At 46.7% G+C, this 17523-nt stretch overlaps 1 protein-coding gene across 1 annotated transcript in view; it reads left to right on the top strand.

Annotated features, from left to right (window-relative positions):
* EPHB1 (EPH receptor B1) overlaps nucleotides 1-17523 on the top strand; it is a 436638-nt gene that overhangs the window by 123409 nt on the left and 295706 nt on the right. Inside the window, exon 2 of the mRNA XM_032265843.1 lies at nucleotides 8930-8994. Coding sequence (XP_032121734.1) covers nucleotides 8930-8994 — 65 coding nt within the window. The remainder of the gene's footprint in view (nucleotides 1-8929; nucleotides 8995-17523) is intronic.

Below are 17523 nucleotides of genomic sequence, written 5' to 3'. Positions count from 1 at the left end.
AGACACATATGAGGCCAACAAACATATGAAAAAATGCTCATCATCACTGGTCATTAGAGAAATGCAAATCAAAACCACATTGAGGTATCATCTCATGCCAGTTAGAATGGCGATCATTAAAAATATCTGGAGACAACAGATGCTGGAGAGGATGTGGAGAAATAGGAACACTCTTACACTGTTGGTGGGAGTGTAAATTAGTTCAACCATTGTGGAAGACAGTGTGGCAATTCCTCAAGGATCTAGAAATAGAAATTCCATTTGACCCAGCAATCCCATTACTGGGTATATACCCAAAGGACTATAAATCGTTCTATTATAAAGACACATACACACGTATGTTCATAGCAGCCCTGTGTACAATAGCAAAGACCTGAAACCAACCCAAATGCTCATCAATGATAGACTGGACAAAGAAAATGTGGCATATATACACCATGTAATACTACACAGCCACAAAAAACAATGAGTTCTTATCCTTTGTAGCGACTTGGATGAATCTGGAAACCATCATTCTCAGTGAACTGACACAAGAACAGAAAACCAAACACAACATGTTCTCACTCAGGCGGGTGCTGAACAATGAGAACATGTGGACTCAGGGAGAGGAGCATCACACACGGAGGGCAGTGGTGCAGGGGGCTAGGGGAGGGCCATCATAGGTGGGGAGAGTGGGGAGGGATAACATGGGGAGAAGTGTGGAATATAGATGAAGGGGGAATAGAGGCAGCAAACCACCTGGTTATGTATGCACCTATGCAACAGCCCTGCATGACCTGCACACATACCCCAGAACCTAAAGCAAAATAAAAAAATAGCAAATTTCACAGTTTTATAATTTACATGCCTGTTCAAACACAGTCAGTCATTCAGCAGATGGGTTGTGTTGGCTCCTTCAGTTTCCTCAGGCTTGTTTCTTCTCTTCCTCACTGGCCATTACCACACATCAATCAGTGGAGACTTACACAATGAGAGCTTCCATTTGCCTAGCATTTTATACTTGGCAAAGACAATAAATAAATGTTAGTCAAATGAGTGTTCTTAAAAAAACACAGAGCGTCTTTCTGGGTGTGGTTCTGTTGGCTCAGGGCAGGAAGCAAGAGGAGAAGCCCCTACCTGTGTTGCACATTAGGGCTTTGACACTCAACCTGACTTGATTTGCTCATCAATTATGGAGAGTTGGGATTTGAACCCAGATCTTCAGGGTTTGCTGAACATTTATATTGTATGAGGGCATCTGACCAAGCTCTGCGGGACAGAAGTCATAGCTCTGTGCTCTGAGGATACTTCGAATATACTCAGATATATAAAGTGATAACTAAAACCAACCATTCAAACAGTACAAGTTCTGTAGAGGAAGGAAGACCTCCATGGATAGGAGGACTAGGTGGAGTCTTCCAGGTGTGTCGAGGGGAGGGTGGGGGAGATGGTCCAGGCAGGAGGAACAACGTGAGCAGAAATGGGGCACTGGAGGAAAGGTCTTCCTTTAGGGAACTGAAGATCAATTTGGAAGAGGTGGGGTTAGACCAGAAAGCTCTTGAAGGCCAGGCATTTGTGGCATATCTTGGAGTTAGTGGAGAGACTGAAAATCATAAAGTAGAGGAATGAGATGTGATAAAAGAGTCATTTTCTGAAAATTGGTTACATTTTTATTTCTGAATTTGTGTGGCATAAAGCAGCATAGTAATAATTAGGAAGCTCATCTGTAAACAAACATCCCCCACCCAGCAGCTGTTGCATCTCGTTTTCTAGTTTCTGTACGTAGTTATTTCACTAGGTTGAAACACTGTCTCCTGAGTTGCATCTGTTGGCTCACACAGCTCTGCTTCCTGCTTTATGTTTCACTGCTCACATTCTGCTCACTGCTACATTGTCTTCCTAACATTCCAGGCGTGTGGATGTGCTATCCAGCACTACTTCTTCCCGCTATGGATGGGCTGGTTCCAGTTTTTCACATAGTCTAGATAATGATGCAATGAACAGCTTCATGATATAGGGCTTTTTGTTTTCTTCTGAAATTATATTCTTCGGACCAATTCTTGGCAGTGAAATTATTGGATGGTCAGAGGACCTGAGATTCTATAAGCCTTTCTTTAGTGTGGCCATGTTACTTTTTAAAAAGCTGAACTATTGACACTGTCAGAACTGAAGTTGCCAGCTGCATAAAAAACAACTCAGATGAGGCCTCCTGGATGAGACACCAGTTAGGAGGTGGTTGCTGTGGTCCTCATGTGCAGGAATGAAGCCTGGGCTCAGATAGGGTGCTGAGAATGAAAAGGAACACACAGCTGAAAAAGATGCTGTAAAGGAAGAAAGAACCATTGAATATGGTGAATGACTGGGTAAAAGAGGAAGGAATCAAAGCTAAATGCTGCTGAAGTTTCGTACCTGGGCTCCTGGGAAGTTTGGAAGGGTTTGGTGTGAAGAAGAGAATTTCTGTAGGGAGAAGATTTAGAGGGTAGACACATGGGAGATGGGGTGTGGAAGGTTTGCTTGGAACCCTTTCTCTTTGAACTTCTTGGCTGTGCTGGGCCCAGGCACTGGTCATGATAGAACACAGGCTGGTGCCTTTAACAGTTTACAGTCAACGAAGCCCATCCCCATATCCAAAGCCAGCAGGCAACATGAGGTCAATTCAGATGGGTAGGGACAAGATTACAGGGAGACCCGCCTGTACAGGCAGCAGGAGGTCCGGACGTAGAGTGAGATTGGTGCTTAAACACCTTTAGTGCTGGGCCCCTGTTGCAAGGGCTGAGGGTCAAGGGCAGCAGAGCACCTGAGGAGCCATGTGGGCATCATACAGGAGTTCCATGCCAACAGGGGTGGCCTGCCCAGCCAGCAGAGGATATGCAGACCAGGTCTGGAGGGCAGCTTAGAGACCCCTGGGGAGGGCAGAGGACCTGGCCACACATACCCTTGGCACCTCGTGCAGTCTGGATTTGGGACTGGGAGGTATTATTTAATATATCCTATTCTTGCCAGTATGGACTGTCTTAGGGCAGGGGTGTGTGTGTGTGTGTGTGTGTGCTCGTGTTTGTGTGTTTGCTCATACAGAAATATGTGAAGGGAATGGGCGTGGTCTCTGTGCTTTCAACAGCCAGGGGCTGGGGCAAAGAATGAGGAATTTCCAGCTGCCTGGTAGGCTCCATACACCTGTCATTGTGTTCCGTCTTCACATTGTTCCTATGAGTACATCTACCATTCGCTGAGGCTGCCATTGCAGATCTATTTGTATGGTTATTGGAATAATTTGTTTTCTGTGTGACTGCAAGCTCCCTGAGGGCTGGGATGTCTCTCTATTCTGTTCATCTCTGCTTGCACAGCACAAAAATTATTTGTTGAATGCATACCTGAACCCCTTTTTACCACCCTACAGCTCTCTTGCAAGGATTCTTTGTGGAGGTGGAGGGAAGGAGTTGGGACTGCCCTGTGCCCTTTGTGCAGTGGGACCAACTCTGGGCTGCTTGCATTTACATCATAGCAGCTTTGTTCTTGAACCATTCCATGGTGTGGCTTTCAGGCTTAAAGAGTTCTGTAGGCGGTGGAGGGTAACACAGGGAAATGACTGCTTGGTGGCACTAGCCCTGTCCTACTTGAAAGGTCTGTGGACTTGCCTTATCAAATACACATAAGGCACTACTCAGAAAAGGCCTGGAAGCTGCTATTCCATCTGTCAGTATATGTTGTATTTTGTTACCACGATGGAGGGACACTGTAAATATTTCAACTGAATATCTGATTAATGTCTCTCCAAAAAGCATGGCAAAGCTGTAAAAAGAGGGTTTATTTATTTCCCTTTCAACATGATGGGTGTCTAATGTTTCCCAAATGTCAGTATATCCAAAGGTGCCAATCCAGACAGAAACAAAAACTGTCTGTAGGCCAGTCCGTAGCTGCCTCTTCTTCCTCAGGAGGCTCAGACCTGGCCCCGCCATCTGGACCCCCAGGCAGTGGCCCCGCTGGTTGGTGGGGATGCCCTGAGGGTTTCCATAATGAAGCCTCCACAGGGAAGTGTTCCCTGGGAATATGGGATCTCTCTGTCAGGCACTTTTTTTTTTTTTTTTTTTTTTTTTTTTTTTTTTTAAGATGGGATCTTGCTGTGTTGCTCAGGTTGGTCTCAAACTCTTGGTTCAAGAGCTGTCCCACCTTAGTGTCCCCTGAATAGCTGGGATTATAGGTGCACACCACAGTGCCTGACTCTATGCCAGGTTTCTTATGCATCCCATCCTTCCCAGGTTCCTGCAAGTTAAGCCAACACTTGCCAGAGACTCCTATTTGTCCTCTCAGCCCCCCTTCTCCTTCTGCTGATGGCTTTTCTCTCTCTCCCATCTGCTTGGGATGACTCCTACTTCATTCCCTTCAACCTGTCCATGCCTCTCCCATTGTTGCTTCTAGGAGTCGCTCTCCCATCCTTTTCCCAAGAGGCAGGGGAGATAATCCATTCTTCTTCCCTCCTCACCACTGCCCACCCCTTTCCAGAAAACCCCAAGCATTTCCCTTTGCCTACAACAGGGCGAGTCTCCCTGTTGGGACAGACACACCTGTTCCACACATACAGAAAAATTGTGCCCATTCCTTTTTCCAGTCTTTTTCTCATAGACTTAGCCAGAATAGGGTGCCAGTTATGACTTTGCTTATTGTCCTTCCTTAGACTAAACCATGAATTTCTCTAGGGCACACATCAATTTATATGCATTGTTGTATCCCCAACATGTGTTATTCCCTTGATCTTTACAACAATGCAAATAAGAAAGTAGATAAAATATCATTAGATGTGTAACATAATTAGATTCTTATAGATACTTTATTGATATTGTATAGAAGACACATGTCAAATTCTTGTCATAGTTAAGAGACTGAAGCTTGGAGTGATTCAGTTATAGTAATAGCAATACTGCATGTTTCGCAGTGTTTTATTTCATTCAGTCTCCCTTTCTCCCTCCATAATCCTGCCTACTAGTTAGCACCAGCTCCATCCTGCAGGTGAGGGGCACAGACAGAGAGAGAGAGATGGAGAGAGACAGAGGGAGGGCGGAGGGTCGGGGGAGGTTGTATGACACAAGCAAGGTCATATCTCTTCTAGGAGGTGAAGGTGGGACTTGGGACATGGTCTGCCCACACCAGCACTCTCTCCACCCTGCATGTGCCCTTCCTGGCGATCCCCCTTTGGGCACTGAGTCCATGCTCCCAGAGGGTGGTGGGCATGGGTCCCAGAGTCGTGTCCTCTGCAGGAATCTCCAGATCTGACAGCACCACATGCACTTCCAGCTGGGTTGGTCCCTGTGCCACTTTTTGAGAGCAGAAATGATGGTAAATATTTAATTGTGCTTCCACCATAACTTTCTGCCAGAACTCTCAATATGCTTTATAAATGCAAATGAGTGCGCTCTTCCTCTCCAGGGAGATGTAAACCTGTTCAAATCACTTTTATTCAGCCCCCACCAGAATGTAATGCTATCATCAGGAGCTCTCTGTGCCAGAAAAGAAACTGCCCTTAATCATATCGAGTGGATGGTTTACTGTTTTGTAGTCTTCTGTCTCGACAATGGGCAGATGTAAAGAAATGGATTTCTCTTGCTGCAAATTCTGTCCAGCAGAGTGTGTGGAAAACATTATTTAGAAGCAGACTTAATTACAGCCCTAGAGCAGGTGATCATGACTAATATGAAGTCTTAGACTGTATTTATGGGGTTAACAAAACAAGTGAGTCCTTGGAAGACACAGAAGTAAGCTCGATTCTTTTATTTGATTCTGGACTCTGTTTTTCTCACCACCATCCTCTGCCTGCTCCCTGCTCCTCCAACATGATCTTGCCGTTGGGCTGGGGAATGCATTATTCTTGGAGCTTTTGTGGTTTCTTGGCTTTACAAGTGAGGATCCCACTCCTGCCCAACCCCAGAGCTGTAGCAGAGCCCTTCAAAAGCCTAAGTTGGCCTGGTGGCCATGTGCTGAGATTTGAGGCTGTTGCTGTCAGGGTGGGAAACTGTGTGACTTTGCAGAAAGCACTGCACCTTTCTGTGCCCTGATTCCCAACTTTGCCACAGGGATTCAGTTGCCCCTGTTCCAGGCCCACCTGGCAGAGACATTTTAATAATCATGGAGATGAGCTTCTACAAAGCCTCATGGAGTGTCTTCTGAGAAGTGTATTATGTAAATTTGGTGTGTCATGATGATCATTATTAGTGCTGTGAAGTGGAGATGGGGGGAGGGAGGGGGAGCTGCTCCAAGCAGGGACCAGCCTCCCCAGCTGTCAGAAGAGTTGGAGACGAAAACAGACTTAAGAAGCCTGCTCCAGTGCTTCTGTTCCTTCAAATATGCACGGGGCACAACTCAATCTGAACACAAACTCACTTGGGTAGGAAAATGCAGCTTTCTACATTTCCTTTTACTCTCGTTCATTTCCAGTTGAGCCCCTGTTTTGCTGGGGTAGCAGAAGTGCTGTCTGAGTTACAGGTGGGCCCATAGTGTTAAGCTATGGAGGAAGGTCTTCCTGGCTCTGTTGGCTGCTGTCCACATAGGTACCTGCTGAAATACCCTGTACCCTACCTGAACCTTGCTTATAGCCCATGCAGGTCACCACTGGGTGCTTCCAGGCCCCCTTCATTAGACCCACTCAGGGCCTCTGGCCCTCCTGCGCTCCCTGAGTGCCACGTTAGCCTGATGGGGCCATTGGCTGCTCCATCACCGCCCTAGGATGCTGAATATCCAAGGTCCTGTGTCCTGGACAGCCTCTCAGAATTTCTCTTGTGCAGGTAGCTCTTTGGGATTGAGTGAGCAATGAAAGCGTAGGAAGACCTTTTCTTCCACTTAGCTCCCCATTTATCACTTATGTTTTCATTCCCTTAATCCTGCCCCTAGGGTGGGTTTCTTCCAAAACCTTTGGTTTATAACAGGGTCCTTCTATTTCATAGTGGGCCCAGGATTTTTTGACTCTGCATTCTGCATTCACATCTCCTCCCTGATGCGGTGAGCAGGGAGTGGCTCTTCATTTGGTGATGGGAAGGGGAGGCTGTGGGAGGACAAGGGGAGAAAAAACACCGAACAATGCATCATTTATATTGTACACTCCCCTGTCTGTTGAGTAGCTATGCACCTGGGAGGTGCTGTGCCTGTTCCCTTGATACATACCCTGAGAACACAGGTGACTAGGACACCTTCACCTGCCCATATAGCACCATTGTGTAAATTTTTAAAAGTACCCCTCTGCGACAATTGGATATCCACATCAAGAAAAAAATTCATTGATCCAATACCTTCCACCTTATACAAGAATTAACTTGAATCGTAGACCTAGGTAGGAGAAAAAAATCTTTGTGTTAGTCAGATTTAGGCAAAGATTTTTCAGACACAGTGCTAAACCATAAAAGAAAAAAAGTTGATAAATTGGACTTCATCAAAATTAAAAACTTCTCATTTTTGAAAGACACTGTTATGAAAATGAAAACATAAGCCACCGACTGGGAGAAAATATTTGCAAATCATAAACTCCTGAAAAAGGAGTTGTATTTAGAATATATAAAGACCTCTCAAACTCAATAACAAGAAAATAATCCATTGAAAAATGAGAAAAAGATTTGAATAGGCACTTCAAAGATGATTTATGGGTGACAAATTAGTATGTGGCAAAATATTTAATACCATTCACCAGTAAGGAAATGAAAATTAGGACCATAATGATATACCACTACACATTGATTAAAATGACCTGAAGTTAAAAACAAATGACCATGCCAATGTCAATGAAAATATGGAGGAACTAGAAAGCCCATAGACTCTCACATAATAGCCCCAAACTGGAAGCAACAGGTGAATGAGTAAACAAGCTGTGGCATAACACAATAGAGTGTTACTCAGCAATAAAAAGAAATTAGCCATTGGTATACACAACAAGATGAATAAGGCTTAATTATGCTGAGTGAGAGAAACCAGATTTTAAAAAATGGCATATACTGTATGGTTCCATTTACATGAAATGTGAGAAAATGCCATTTAATCTACAATGACAGAAAGCAGATGAGTCATTGCCTGGGACAGGGACATGGTGGGCTAGGAGCAGGAGGGAGGAAAGGATTACCAAGGGACTAAAGAAACTTTTGGGTACGAGGAATATCTTTATTGTCTTAATTTGTGGTGATGGCTTTACTGGTGTACATACGTATCAAAATGTATCAAATCATACATTTTAAGTACTGTATGTGCCGTTTATCCCTGATGGCTCCCAGGAGCTCACAGCAGCATCCAGGTGTCTGTCTTTCCTTTCCTGTGGACAGAGGAAGGAAGGTAACCAGCTGGCTGCTGTGGCCACCCTTGCCACTTCATCGCCTACGTGGTAGGCTGTGGGGATGTGAGATGTGCATTTGTGTTCGACATGAAACCTTTGGAGTTGATGGGAGATCACCCAAGGGTGTCAATATAGATGCCTGATGGGGAGGCAGAGGAGAATGTGTGGAGAGGAAGAAGGGCAGACAGATGAGGCCAGAGAAGCTGCCTGGTGGGGAAGAAGGAGGCAGAAAGAGGGCCTAGAAAGGTCTAGGAAGGAATTACATTTGGCTACCTGGTCAACACAGCCCTGGCAGAATCTCTGGGAAGAATAATCTGGGAAGAAGCTGTGTTTTGAGGGTCCAGTGGTAGGTGGGCAGGTGACTTCATCCCACCTAGCTGCCTTGGGGTCACCGGGAAGAGAGCACTGAACTTAGCGTCAGACCCGAGGTCTGTATCCAACTTTGCTGTGAACTGCATACTCTTAGCAGGCTTCTTTTGCTCTGTGAGCCTTGGGCTTCACAGAGGGGCCTGGGCTTGAAGATACACAAACCTCCTTGTAGTGCTGTCATTTACAATCACAAACAACTCCATGACCTAAGGACCACTGTATAGCAATGCTTCTGACTCATCCTTTTTTGTTTTTTTGTTTTTTCTTTACAATCTACAGAAACATTAATGGACACCAGAACGGCTACTGCAGAGCTGGGCTGGACGGCCAATCCTGCATCAGGGGTGAGTATCACACCATTCATCTTTCAGTCCTGCTGTGAGGTCCTGGGCACATACGATATCTGGGGTAGTAGAGACTGCCCAGAGCAGTACCCGTGGGGAATGGAATACAGGTGTGAATAGCTGTGTCCACTGCCCATCTGTGTAAAGAGAGCACTGGGGGTCTCAGACCTGATGTGCTGCCTCATGTGGTGATGTGGACCATCTCTTGACACAGTCCTTTCTGAGAGCTGGCACCTAGACAACTAGGGCCATGGCTGTGTGAGAGTGGGGGCATGCAGGCTAGTGGCACTGAGGCAGATCAGAGATCTGTGATGCCCAAAGGGCTGCAGCAGAGGCAAAGACATGAGGGAGGAGGTAGAGTTCAGCATGGCTAAGGCTCTCTTTCACTTAGACCTTGGCTTGGAGAGACAATCATGATTTATTTGTCTAGTGTTCACGTACCTGGCGAGCCACAAAGATAGACTATCCTTGAGGAGCTCATGGCCTCCTGTGGAAACCCGCATGTGGTTTGGGCACAGAGTTGGGAATGAGACGCGGAGGTTAGACAAGAAGTCTTTATGGAGAAGGTGCAAGCAAGCTGGGTTTTGGAGCATGAGTAGGAGTTTGACAGATGTTGTACTGAGTCTTCTCAGTGGCAGGGAGCACAGTTCACAATCCCAAAGTTTACGTCTCTCTGTGTTAGAATTTGATTCATTTCTAGCTCCCCCTTCAGCCATATTATAACCTCCAGGGTATGCAGGATTCTATGAAAAGATGTTCTAAGTAGGAGGAATGCTGGTTGAAAGGGATGAGATGATGAAAACACTTAAGAGGGAAGAGTGTGTGTGTGTCTGGAACACAGCGTGGTGTGAATGCTGCTGAGATGGGCCTGGAGGGTAAGTTGAAACCTGGAATGGTGGCGATCGACTGTGACTGCCATGCTGAGCAGGCAACTTGGATTTTATCTCATAGGTAATGGAGAGATCCTGAGCAGGAGAAAGAAATGATCACACTTGTTGACAGGATTGTGAAGAACAGTTGGGAGAAAGGCATTTAAGAGGCTCTTTCAGCTGTCTTGGATATAACAGAAGAATCAAGTTAAAATAGGATACTCAGAGGCTAGTTTGAGAGAAGTTAGCAATGGTTGGACTGTGGCAGGAAGGAGAGAAAGAGAGAGGAGGTGGAGATGATGTTCATGTCCCTGGCTTCGGCAGTTAGCTAATTTCAGGGCTTAATCATGAAGGGAGAGGGCAAGAGGAGGTGGGAGTGGGCTCTTCATCTCAGCCAGTGGGTGATGTCATGCTGGGACAGGGTGGCCCTAGGCGTCCTCATCTGTCCCACACCTTCTCTCTGCATCCCATCCTGTAACCTCTGCACCCCATGAAGGATCTCCAGCATAGCACATCCTCACCATGCCTTGGTTCTGCTGCAGGGATGGTTCTAATTGGGACATTCAGGTCACAGGCGGACAGTTATCTCCCCTGTGCATTCTCCCCTGGGTTCTCACTTTTACCCTATTGCAGCATTTGAAAAACTGCACTGCTTGAGGCATAAGCATCATGCCTAGGAACAGGGAAGCAAGGTCTAGAATGAGCTGGCATTCCCTAAAGCAGGGAGTGGGGACAGGGGCAGAGCCTGACTGCACTGAACAAGTCCAAGTTGTGCCAGAAGCACTGTAGCCCACCAGCAAAACCCTCCCACTTTTACTTGGGACTTTATGTAAAACTGATGAGGCAGCGGTTCTTCCATATTACCTGGATGTTAAGAACATGCCATCTTTTACAAATTATGTTATTGTTTGAAGGCTTTTGTGTTTTTACAAGGCCTCGACGTGATTTATGGTTAATTTTCCCCTAGATTTTTGTACACAACACCTGTTTGCTTTATACTTCTGATATCCTTTCCCAAGGAAGATTCTCCTTGAGGGAAACATTCAAAGTCAAGGGATGCCCTTTAGAGACAGCAGCTGCCTGGGCTCCCTGTTTGCCCTCCCCACTTGCTACCAGCATGCTTAGCTGCCTTTCCCCAGCACTCATTGTGAGGCAACACACAGCCAGATAGTTCTTCTGGTGCCTCTTCTGAGTCTGTCTGGTTTACAGTGACCAGTGGCCCTTGGCCTGAGTGGAAAAGGAGAACCCAAGGACTGTGCTTTCCCCCCAGACCTGCTTGTCTGCTCCCTCTGTGCTCTGCCAGGACAGTACCTTCCAATTCTGTGGACACACCAGTGACTCCCAAGTTAGTATGCCTGGCTCAGGCTCACATGTCTAGCTGCCACCTCTTTCACTGGATGCTCATGGGCATATCAGTCTCAACATGGCCCAAGTAGATCTCACCTTTTTCCTTTTCCCATTGACACACGTGCATTTTCTGTCCATCTTAGCACATTTATAAAGGCCAGATACCAGAAGTGATTCTTGACTTCTCCTTTTATCATCTTCAGATCTCTGCTTCTGTGTCCATCCTCAGGGACATGCTCTCTGCATCCCAGTCATGTTGGATTCCCCATCACAGGTCTTCTCAGTGCCAGGGAGCTTTATTGATAGCACAATTCACAGTCCCAAAGTTCACATCTCTCTGTGTTAGAATTGGATTCATTTCTAGCCCCCGCTTCAGCCCTATTACAACCTCCAGGGTGGCCAGGACTCGATGCATTTGTTCGCCATTGGCAACTTACACCCAGTTCAACACTTGACTCAATGTTTGACTGTTGAAAGTTTCTGACTTGAGCAAGTGGGTGGATGCTGGTGACATTCTTGGAGTCAGAGGACACAGGAGGAGGAGTATGCTTGGGTGGGAAGAGGATGAGTCAATCTGGGACCTGTCAAGCTTGAAGCGTCTCTGAGGCACCCATGGGAAGGTGAGCCATCAGTATTTGACTTAGGGGCAATGGAATCAGGAGGCAGTCCCTTGTCGGTGAGATGGGCACCCAGGGCGTGGCTGCAGTCTCCTAGGGGAGTGTCCCAGGGGAAAGAGGTGAGAGTTTTGGATGGATAACCTGCACTGAAGTGCCAAATAGAGCCTGACAAGGAGACTGGGAGGAGGAGAAAACCAAGACGAGGTCCACTTATAGAAGCTAGGGGAAGAGCATGTCAGGGAGGACGAGGGCACAAAAGTGGCAAATGCTTCTGGGTGTTTAACATCTCCACTGGGTTTAGATGCAAGAACCCTATGGTTAAGAATACAGATGGTTTCAGAGGAGCCCAGGGCAGGAAGACAGAAAGCAGAGAGGTGAAGAGTCAGTAGGAGGCGAGGCAGTACAGATAGCAGTTGGTAAGGGGAGGGAGGACAGAGGGAACAAGGGGCTGTAGGTGCATTTGTTTTTCCTGGGGAAAGGGCTCCTTTCCTGTTGAAATAGCAAGACAGAGATAAAGGTGCCCGCAGAGGGCAGAGAGTGCTCACTTTTGACACAACAGAGCCATGAAATAGAAAATTCTCTTGGCTTCATATCTTCTCTCTGAGGTTGGAGGTGAGATTTAGAGAGTGAGGCATGTGGAGTCTGGGTAGCAGGTGTTGAGAGGGTACAGAAGGAACTGCTACTGAGAGCTGCAGAGAGGCTGGGCATGTTTAGGAGGAATATGGCCAGGAGTAAGAGCTGAATTGTGGCTGACAACTGTGCATGGGTAAGGACCCTGATCTACAGGCCTCCTTCAGCTGCCTGACCACCTTGAAGAGCTGTGGCAGTGGGATCACCCAGAATTATGGTTTACAGGAAAGAATGGTGGGACTGAAAGGGCCAGGGGCTGAGGATGCTGGCACCTTATATCATGACATCTACCCCATGGGAAAAAGAGTGAGACCAGGAGGGACTGGTGTGACCAGCCCAGGAGCCCCAGATTGAGGTTTCAATGAGGCTAAGGAACAGATGTGATGTCATGGCTGGGACTGGAGGAAGACCTGGCACCTTGACATCAGATGAAAGACACACAGAGTACTTTCAGGCGATGAAGAGGCTCTGAGTGGATCAGGATGTGAGCTGCTGGGGCAGAGGAGGATGAACTTCATGACACTGAGGAGCTCAGGTGTTTGAGAAGACAGGAGGTTTGGGGGAGTAGAGGTCCACCTTTTCCTGAGACTTAGCATGGAGAAGACTGGGGAGGGAGATGGACTGTCAGCCCAGAAAGGAGGGAAGGGCCTCAGATTGTTTCTCTAGTCAGGATACCATGCATGGAGGCTTAAGGTGGAGATGGTGGGTGGCATTGTTCTGGAGGCCTCAAAGGAACTGGGTTTGCCCCATCCAGAGGAGGCATACAATTCTGCCGGGGGCCAGTTGGCACTGCAATGGGCCCCATCCACAGTGCATAGCCTGTGTGGCAGGCTTCCCAGAGAGAGGCCAAGGAACTTTTCCTTTTATGGGGCTAAGTGGGTGCCTTTGCTGCTGTACTTGAGAACTACCAGATATAGGAAGGGCGTAGGACCACTCACCTACACAAAGCCCACAAATCATTCTCAATTTTATTGTTGGAAAGCAATATTGCATGTCAAAATCGGAAAGTATGCCCAGATTAAAAATGCTGCTTTATAATCTATTGCAGCACCCTGCCTTTCATTGAAGGCCTTTAGGTTTACTCTAAATCAGGGGCTACCTGGTGAACACAGGATAAAGGTAACAAACACATTTACAAAGTAGCAAATGCCAGGGAGAAGCTGAGCTCCCACTGAAGGGCTGTCCCAGGGACCCTCACCACCACAGCCCCTGGTGACCCTTTCTTAGGGCTGGCTTCTAGCCCTGCCTTGAATGATTCCCTAACCTTTACATTTCTGGACCTCTGAGCAGTGGGAGGTTCAGAGAGGTCCTGTGGATAAACAGTCAGCGCCATGCCCAGCCATGGGCAGTGCTCTGTAAATAGCAGTCTTTCTGGTTGTACCTCCAGGTCTGCTCCAGTTCCTAGGTGCTGCCTGGCCTTCCCCACTCTGTTCCTTCTCCTGGACACTCTGTCTTTCAGGTGTCAGTTTTGTTCTCAGCCCCTCTGGGATGCTCCTCCCGCCATGGCTTGAAGAGGGGTGCCCCATTTTTTTTAAACCTAGAGGGCTTGGTACCAACCTCTAACATACTGTCCTTCACTCTGCAAGGTAAATATCTGTTAATGTGTCAATCTCTTGCACTGGTCAGAGAATGAGTCAGCTCCCTCTCTGTGTCCCTGGTGCCCAGCACCAGCCTGGCATAGGACAGGATCAAATTAATGTTTTGTTGACTGAATAAATGAATAACAATCATTCTTGATACTTGTGTGCATCTCCCACCCAGGCCCCTGCACTTAGAAGGCACTCAATTTAGACTGACTGTAACCCAAATACACGGTTACATGTTTGTTGCAGGCCTCTTAACACCCAATTGGTTGTCAATATCTTTTAAAGAGCATAATTAGTGATGCACACGGAGCCACTTCTCCTGAGATAAGCATGATAAAGGGAACAAGGACACGCAGAAGAAAGTCCCTGTTGCTTTCAGCCCCTGGCTGTGATGGATTAGAAAGGCAAACCTAGTCCCTCTGATCAAGAGGCTTATTTAACTTGCTTTTTGGAAATCTCAGTCCAGAGTTCTTTTACTTTTGAAGTGTTTAGCCAGGGCTAATGGCCATTTGTATCTGGGCCACAGTGGCTTCTGTGTGTGTAAGTTTCTGTGTTTGTGAGATGTGTGGCTTACATGTACGTGTAAGCATCTACCTGAGTCCTTACTTTCAAAAAGTGCTGCGAGGGCTTCCAGCCTCCACCTCCTCCTGTGCTGTCCTGTGGAACCGCCTTCAGGGCCTGTGACATGCTCTGTTGACTACTTTAACACTGGCAAACGTTCATCATAGGAAGGGGGATGTGATAGAGGAAAAACAGGAAGGAAGTCCGAAGCCAAGCCGCATGAACCCTCAGGATGAGTGAGCTGGGCTTGTATATGTGCTCCATGTGTATGTGTGTGTGCATATATAGCTATATCTGTATAAATATAAGTGTGTGTGTGTATATGTATATTTGTGTTTATATGTATACATGTGCATGTCTGTATATATGTGTGTCTGTATGTTGGCATGCATGTATATATGTGCTATGTGTGCTATATATATGTGCTATATATGTACACATGCACATATGTATATAGTGTATATGTGTGTATATGTGTATCTGTATACATGTGTATGTTTATGTGAATATGTGTATATATGTGTGTGTCTGCATACATATGCACCTGTGTATATGTGTGTGTGTGTGTGTGTGTGTGTGTATGAAGTTAAATTCGCTGATCTCACCTTGTGCTTCTGTAAGCAGTTCCTAGATTTCTGGAAACACTTTCAATAATGGGAGGATTATTAGACTGAATGGAGAGCTTCCAGAGCAGGCCAGTGTGAAGGGAGCAACACATATTTGAATGACCACGTTTGGTAGATTAACTCCTGATACGAGATGCATGCCCATGAGTGCAGCATGCCCACGAGTGCAGGCGTGCAGGCAGAATGCACTGCTGCTGCTTGGCTGTTCATGTGTCCACCGTCTAGGCCACTTGGCAGCCCCTGGCTGTCTCCTCAGTCCTGTCACATCCCCCAGGCACCCTCACCAGCTGCCTACCTCAAGTGACTCAGGAAAGCACACTCAGGAGAGAAACCCACTCTAATAACAACTCATCCATTCTAAGACCAAGCAAAATCAATTACAATTTATCTGATCTGATGGGTAAGACCCTTATGGAGACACAATTAAGGCCTCAGGTCCTGGAGTCAAATAAACTGGCTATTTTTCTGGCTCTGCCACTCCCTGTCTGTGTGATCTTGGGCCTGTCATTTAGACTCCTTCAGTCTCAGTTTTCACTTCTGCTCAGTGGGGTAAGGATGATAACGCTGTCATATTGGAAACAATATCAGTAAAAAGTTTTCCTTGGTAAACACTTAGGAAATGTTAGCACATCACTTACCCTCCAGAGGGCTAAATTTTCTCTTTTCTCACTTTAATGATTCAATCATGCGTATTAAGGAAGAAAACCCTGAGCTAGATTAGAAAAATCCAAGAGAAATTTAGCTCTGGGCAAAATGATTCTGTGAATGGAATTTCACTGCATTTGAATTTCAGGATATGCCAGAGGCAGGAGGACAGAAGAAGGTGGGGTTGGTCTTGATTTCTCTGATGAACACCACTGAATGGGGACTTGAGAGCTTTGGACCTGATCACTGATTGCTGGCAGCTATTCTCATTCTATACTTTAGTATCTGTCCGGGCTTTTTAGTGGCCAGTGACAGAAAAGCAAAACCCAGTCTTGAAAGATAGCTTGGCTCATGAAACCGAATGGTCCAGGGGCTGGCGTGGCTTCAAGTTTGGGCTGCTCCAGATCGATCAGTCGATCCCTCGTCCCCACCATCTTGTTTTATCTTTTTCTGTTTTCCCATCCCTTTTCTCCTCTCTCTACTCTTCCAGTGTTGGTTCCACGCTGGAGTTCTCTTGGTCATAAGATGTCCATTTGCAGCAACTCTAGCCCCTACAACCTCTTTCATCAGTTTGCCCTGGAGAAGAGCAGACACCTCTTCCTGCGGCCCTCAGCAAAAGCCCTGGAATTGGCTCTGAGCCAGCCTGGCTGGCTTGGCTTGAATCCCAAGCTCACTCTGGACCATCCCCTGAGGAGGAAATTGACACTGAGGTCCCGTGTCCATTCCTGTGTTGTGGAGAACCTACTGGAAGCCAGGGAGAAGGGCAGGAGAGAGTAACAGAGGGGATCAGGATATAGGTAACAGAGAGATGACTAGATGCTAGGTAGGAAAAAAAAGAATCTATCACTGTATGACAGACCCTAAGTGACTTACAGCCAGGCACACAATAATCCTCACAGTAGCCCCATTTTACAGATGAGGAAAGTAAGGCATGGAGCAGCTGGTAAACTGCCTAAGGTCTGATGGCGAAAAAGTGCCAATGCTGACCTTTAACCTCCTGGAGACCGGCTAGCCTGCCAACAATTATGCTTCACTGTCTTTCCCAATGAAATGCTGCCCACCGTGGTATCTTCAGAGCCTGGATTCCAGAAGGAACTCATAGATAAAGTTGCTGGAGCTTCCTTGAATTTAGGTCTGCAAAAGGTTTTTTTCTCACGGTAAGAGACATGGGTGGTATCCTTTCTCTGAGCTGTTCCTTAGGAATTTGTACCACTTTCTCAACGGAGAGGCCCAGCCTCCCTGCTGTTGGGCCTCTGACCTCCCTGTCCCCTCCCTCATTCCCTCCCCTCCTATTCCCTCTTCAGGTAAACCACTGAGATAAGTCAGAGCTCCCCACCCTAGGCCTCCCACCCACTCTTTATCTTTTTCTCTCTCTACCAAAAGGCCTGTAATTAGGAAACATTAGCAGGCTCAAAACAGCTTTCATACCTGAAACATCCTCCATAATTGCACTCAGCAGAGCTCTTCCCTGGCTATTAATGTCACTTCTATGAAGCAATGAGGAACAAAACACCCGAGGCACTTAAAACATTTTTTATATAATATGCGTCTTTTAGGAATGGAAGTTTAAAATCACCTGCCTGACAGAGACAGTGATAGACAAAGGCATGGGGAGCTTGGGTGAGAGCCAGGAAGCAGGTCCTCCTCC

This window comes from Sapajus apella, unplaced genomic scaffold (genome assembly GCF_009761245.1).
Source record: "Sapajus apella isolate SASKATOON/1434 unplaced genomic scaffold, GSC_monkey_1.0 scaffold4, whole genome shotgun sequence".
NCBI classification, from domain to species: Eukaryota; Metazoa; Chordata; class Mammalia; order Primates; family Cebidae; genus Sapajus; species Sapajus apella.
This window is presented reverse-complemented; position numbering and strand designations above follow the sequence as displayed.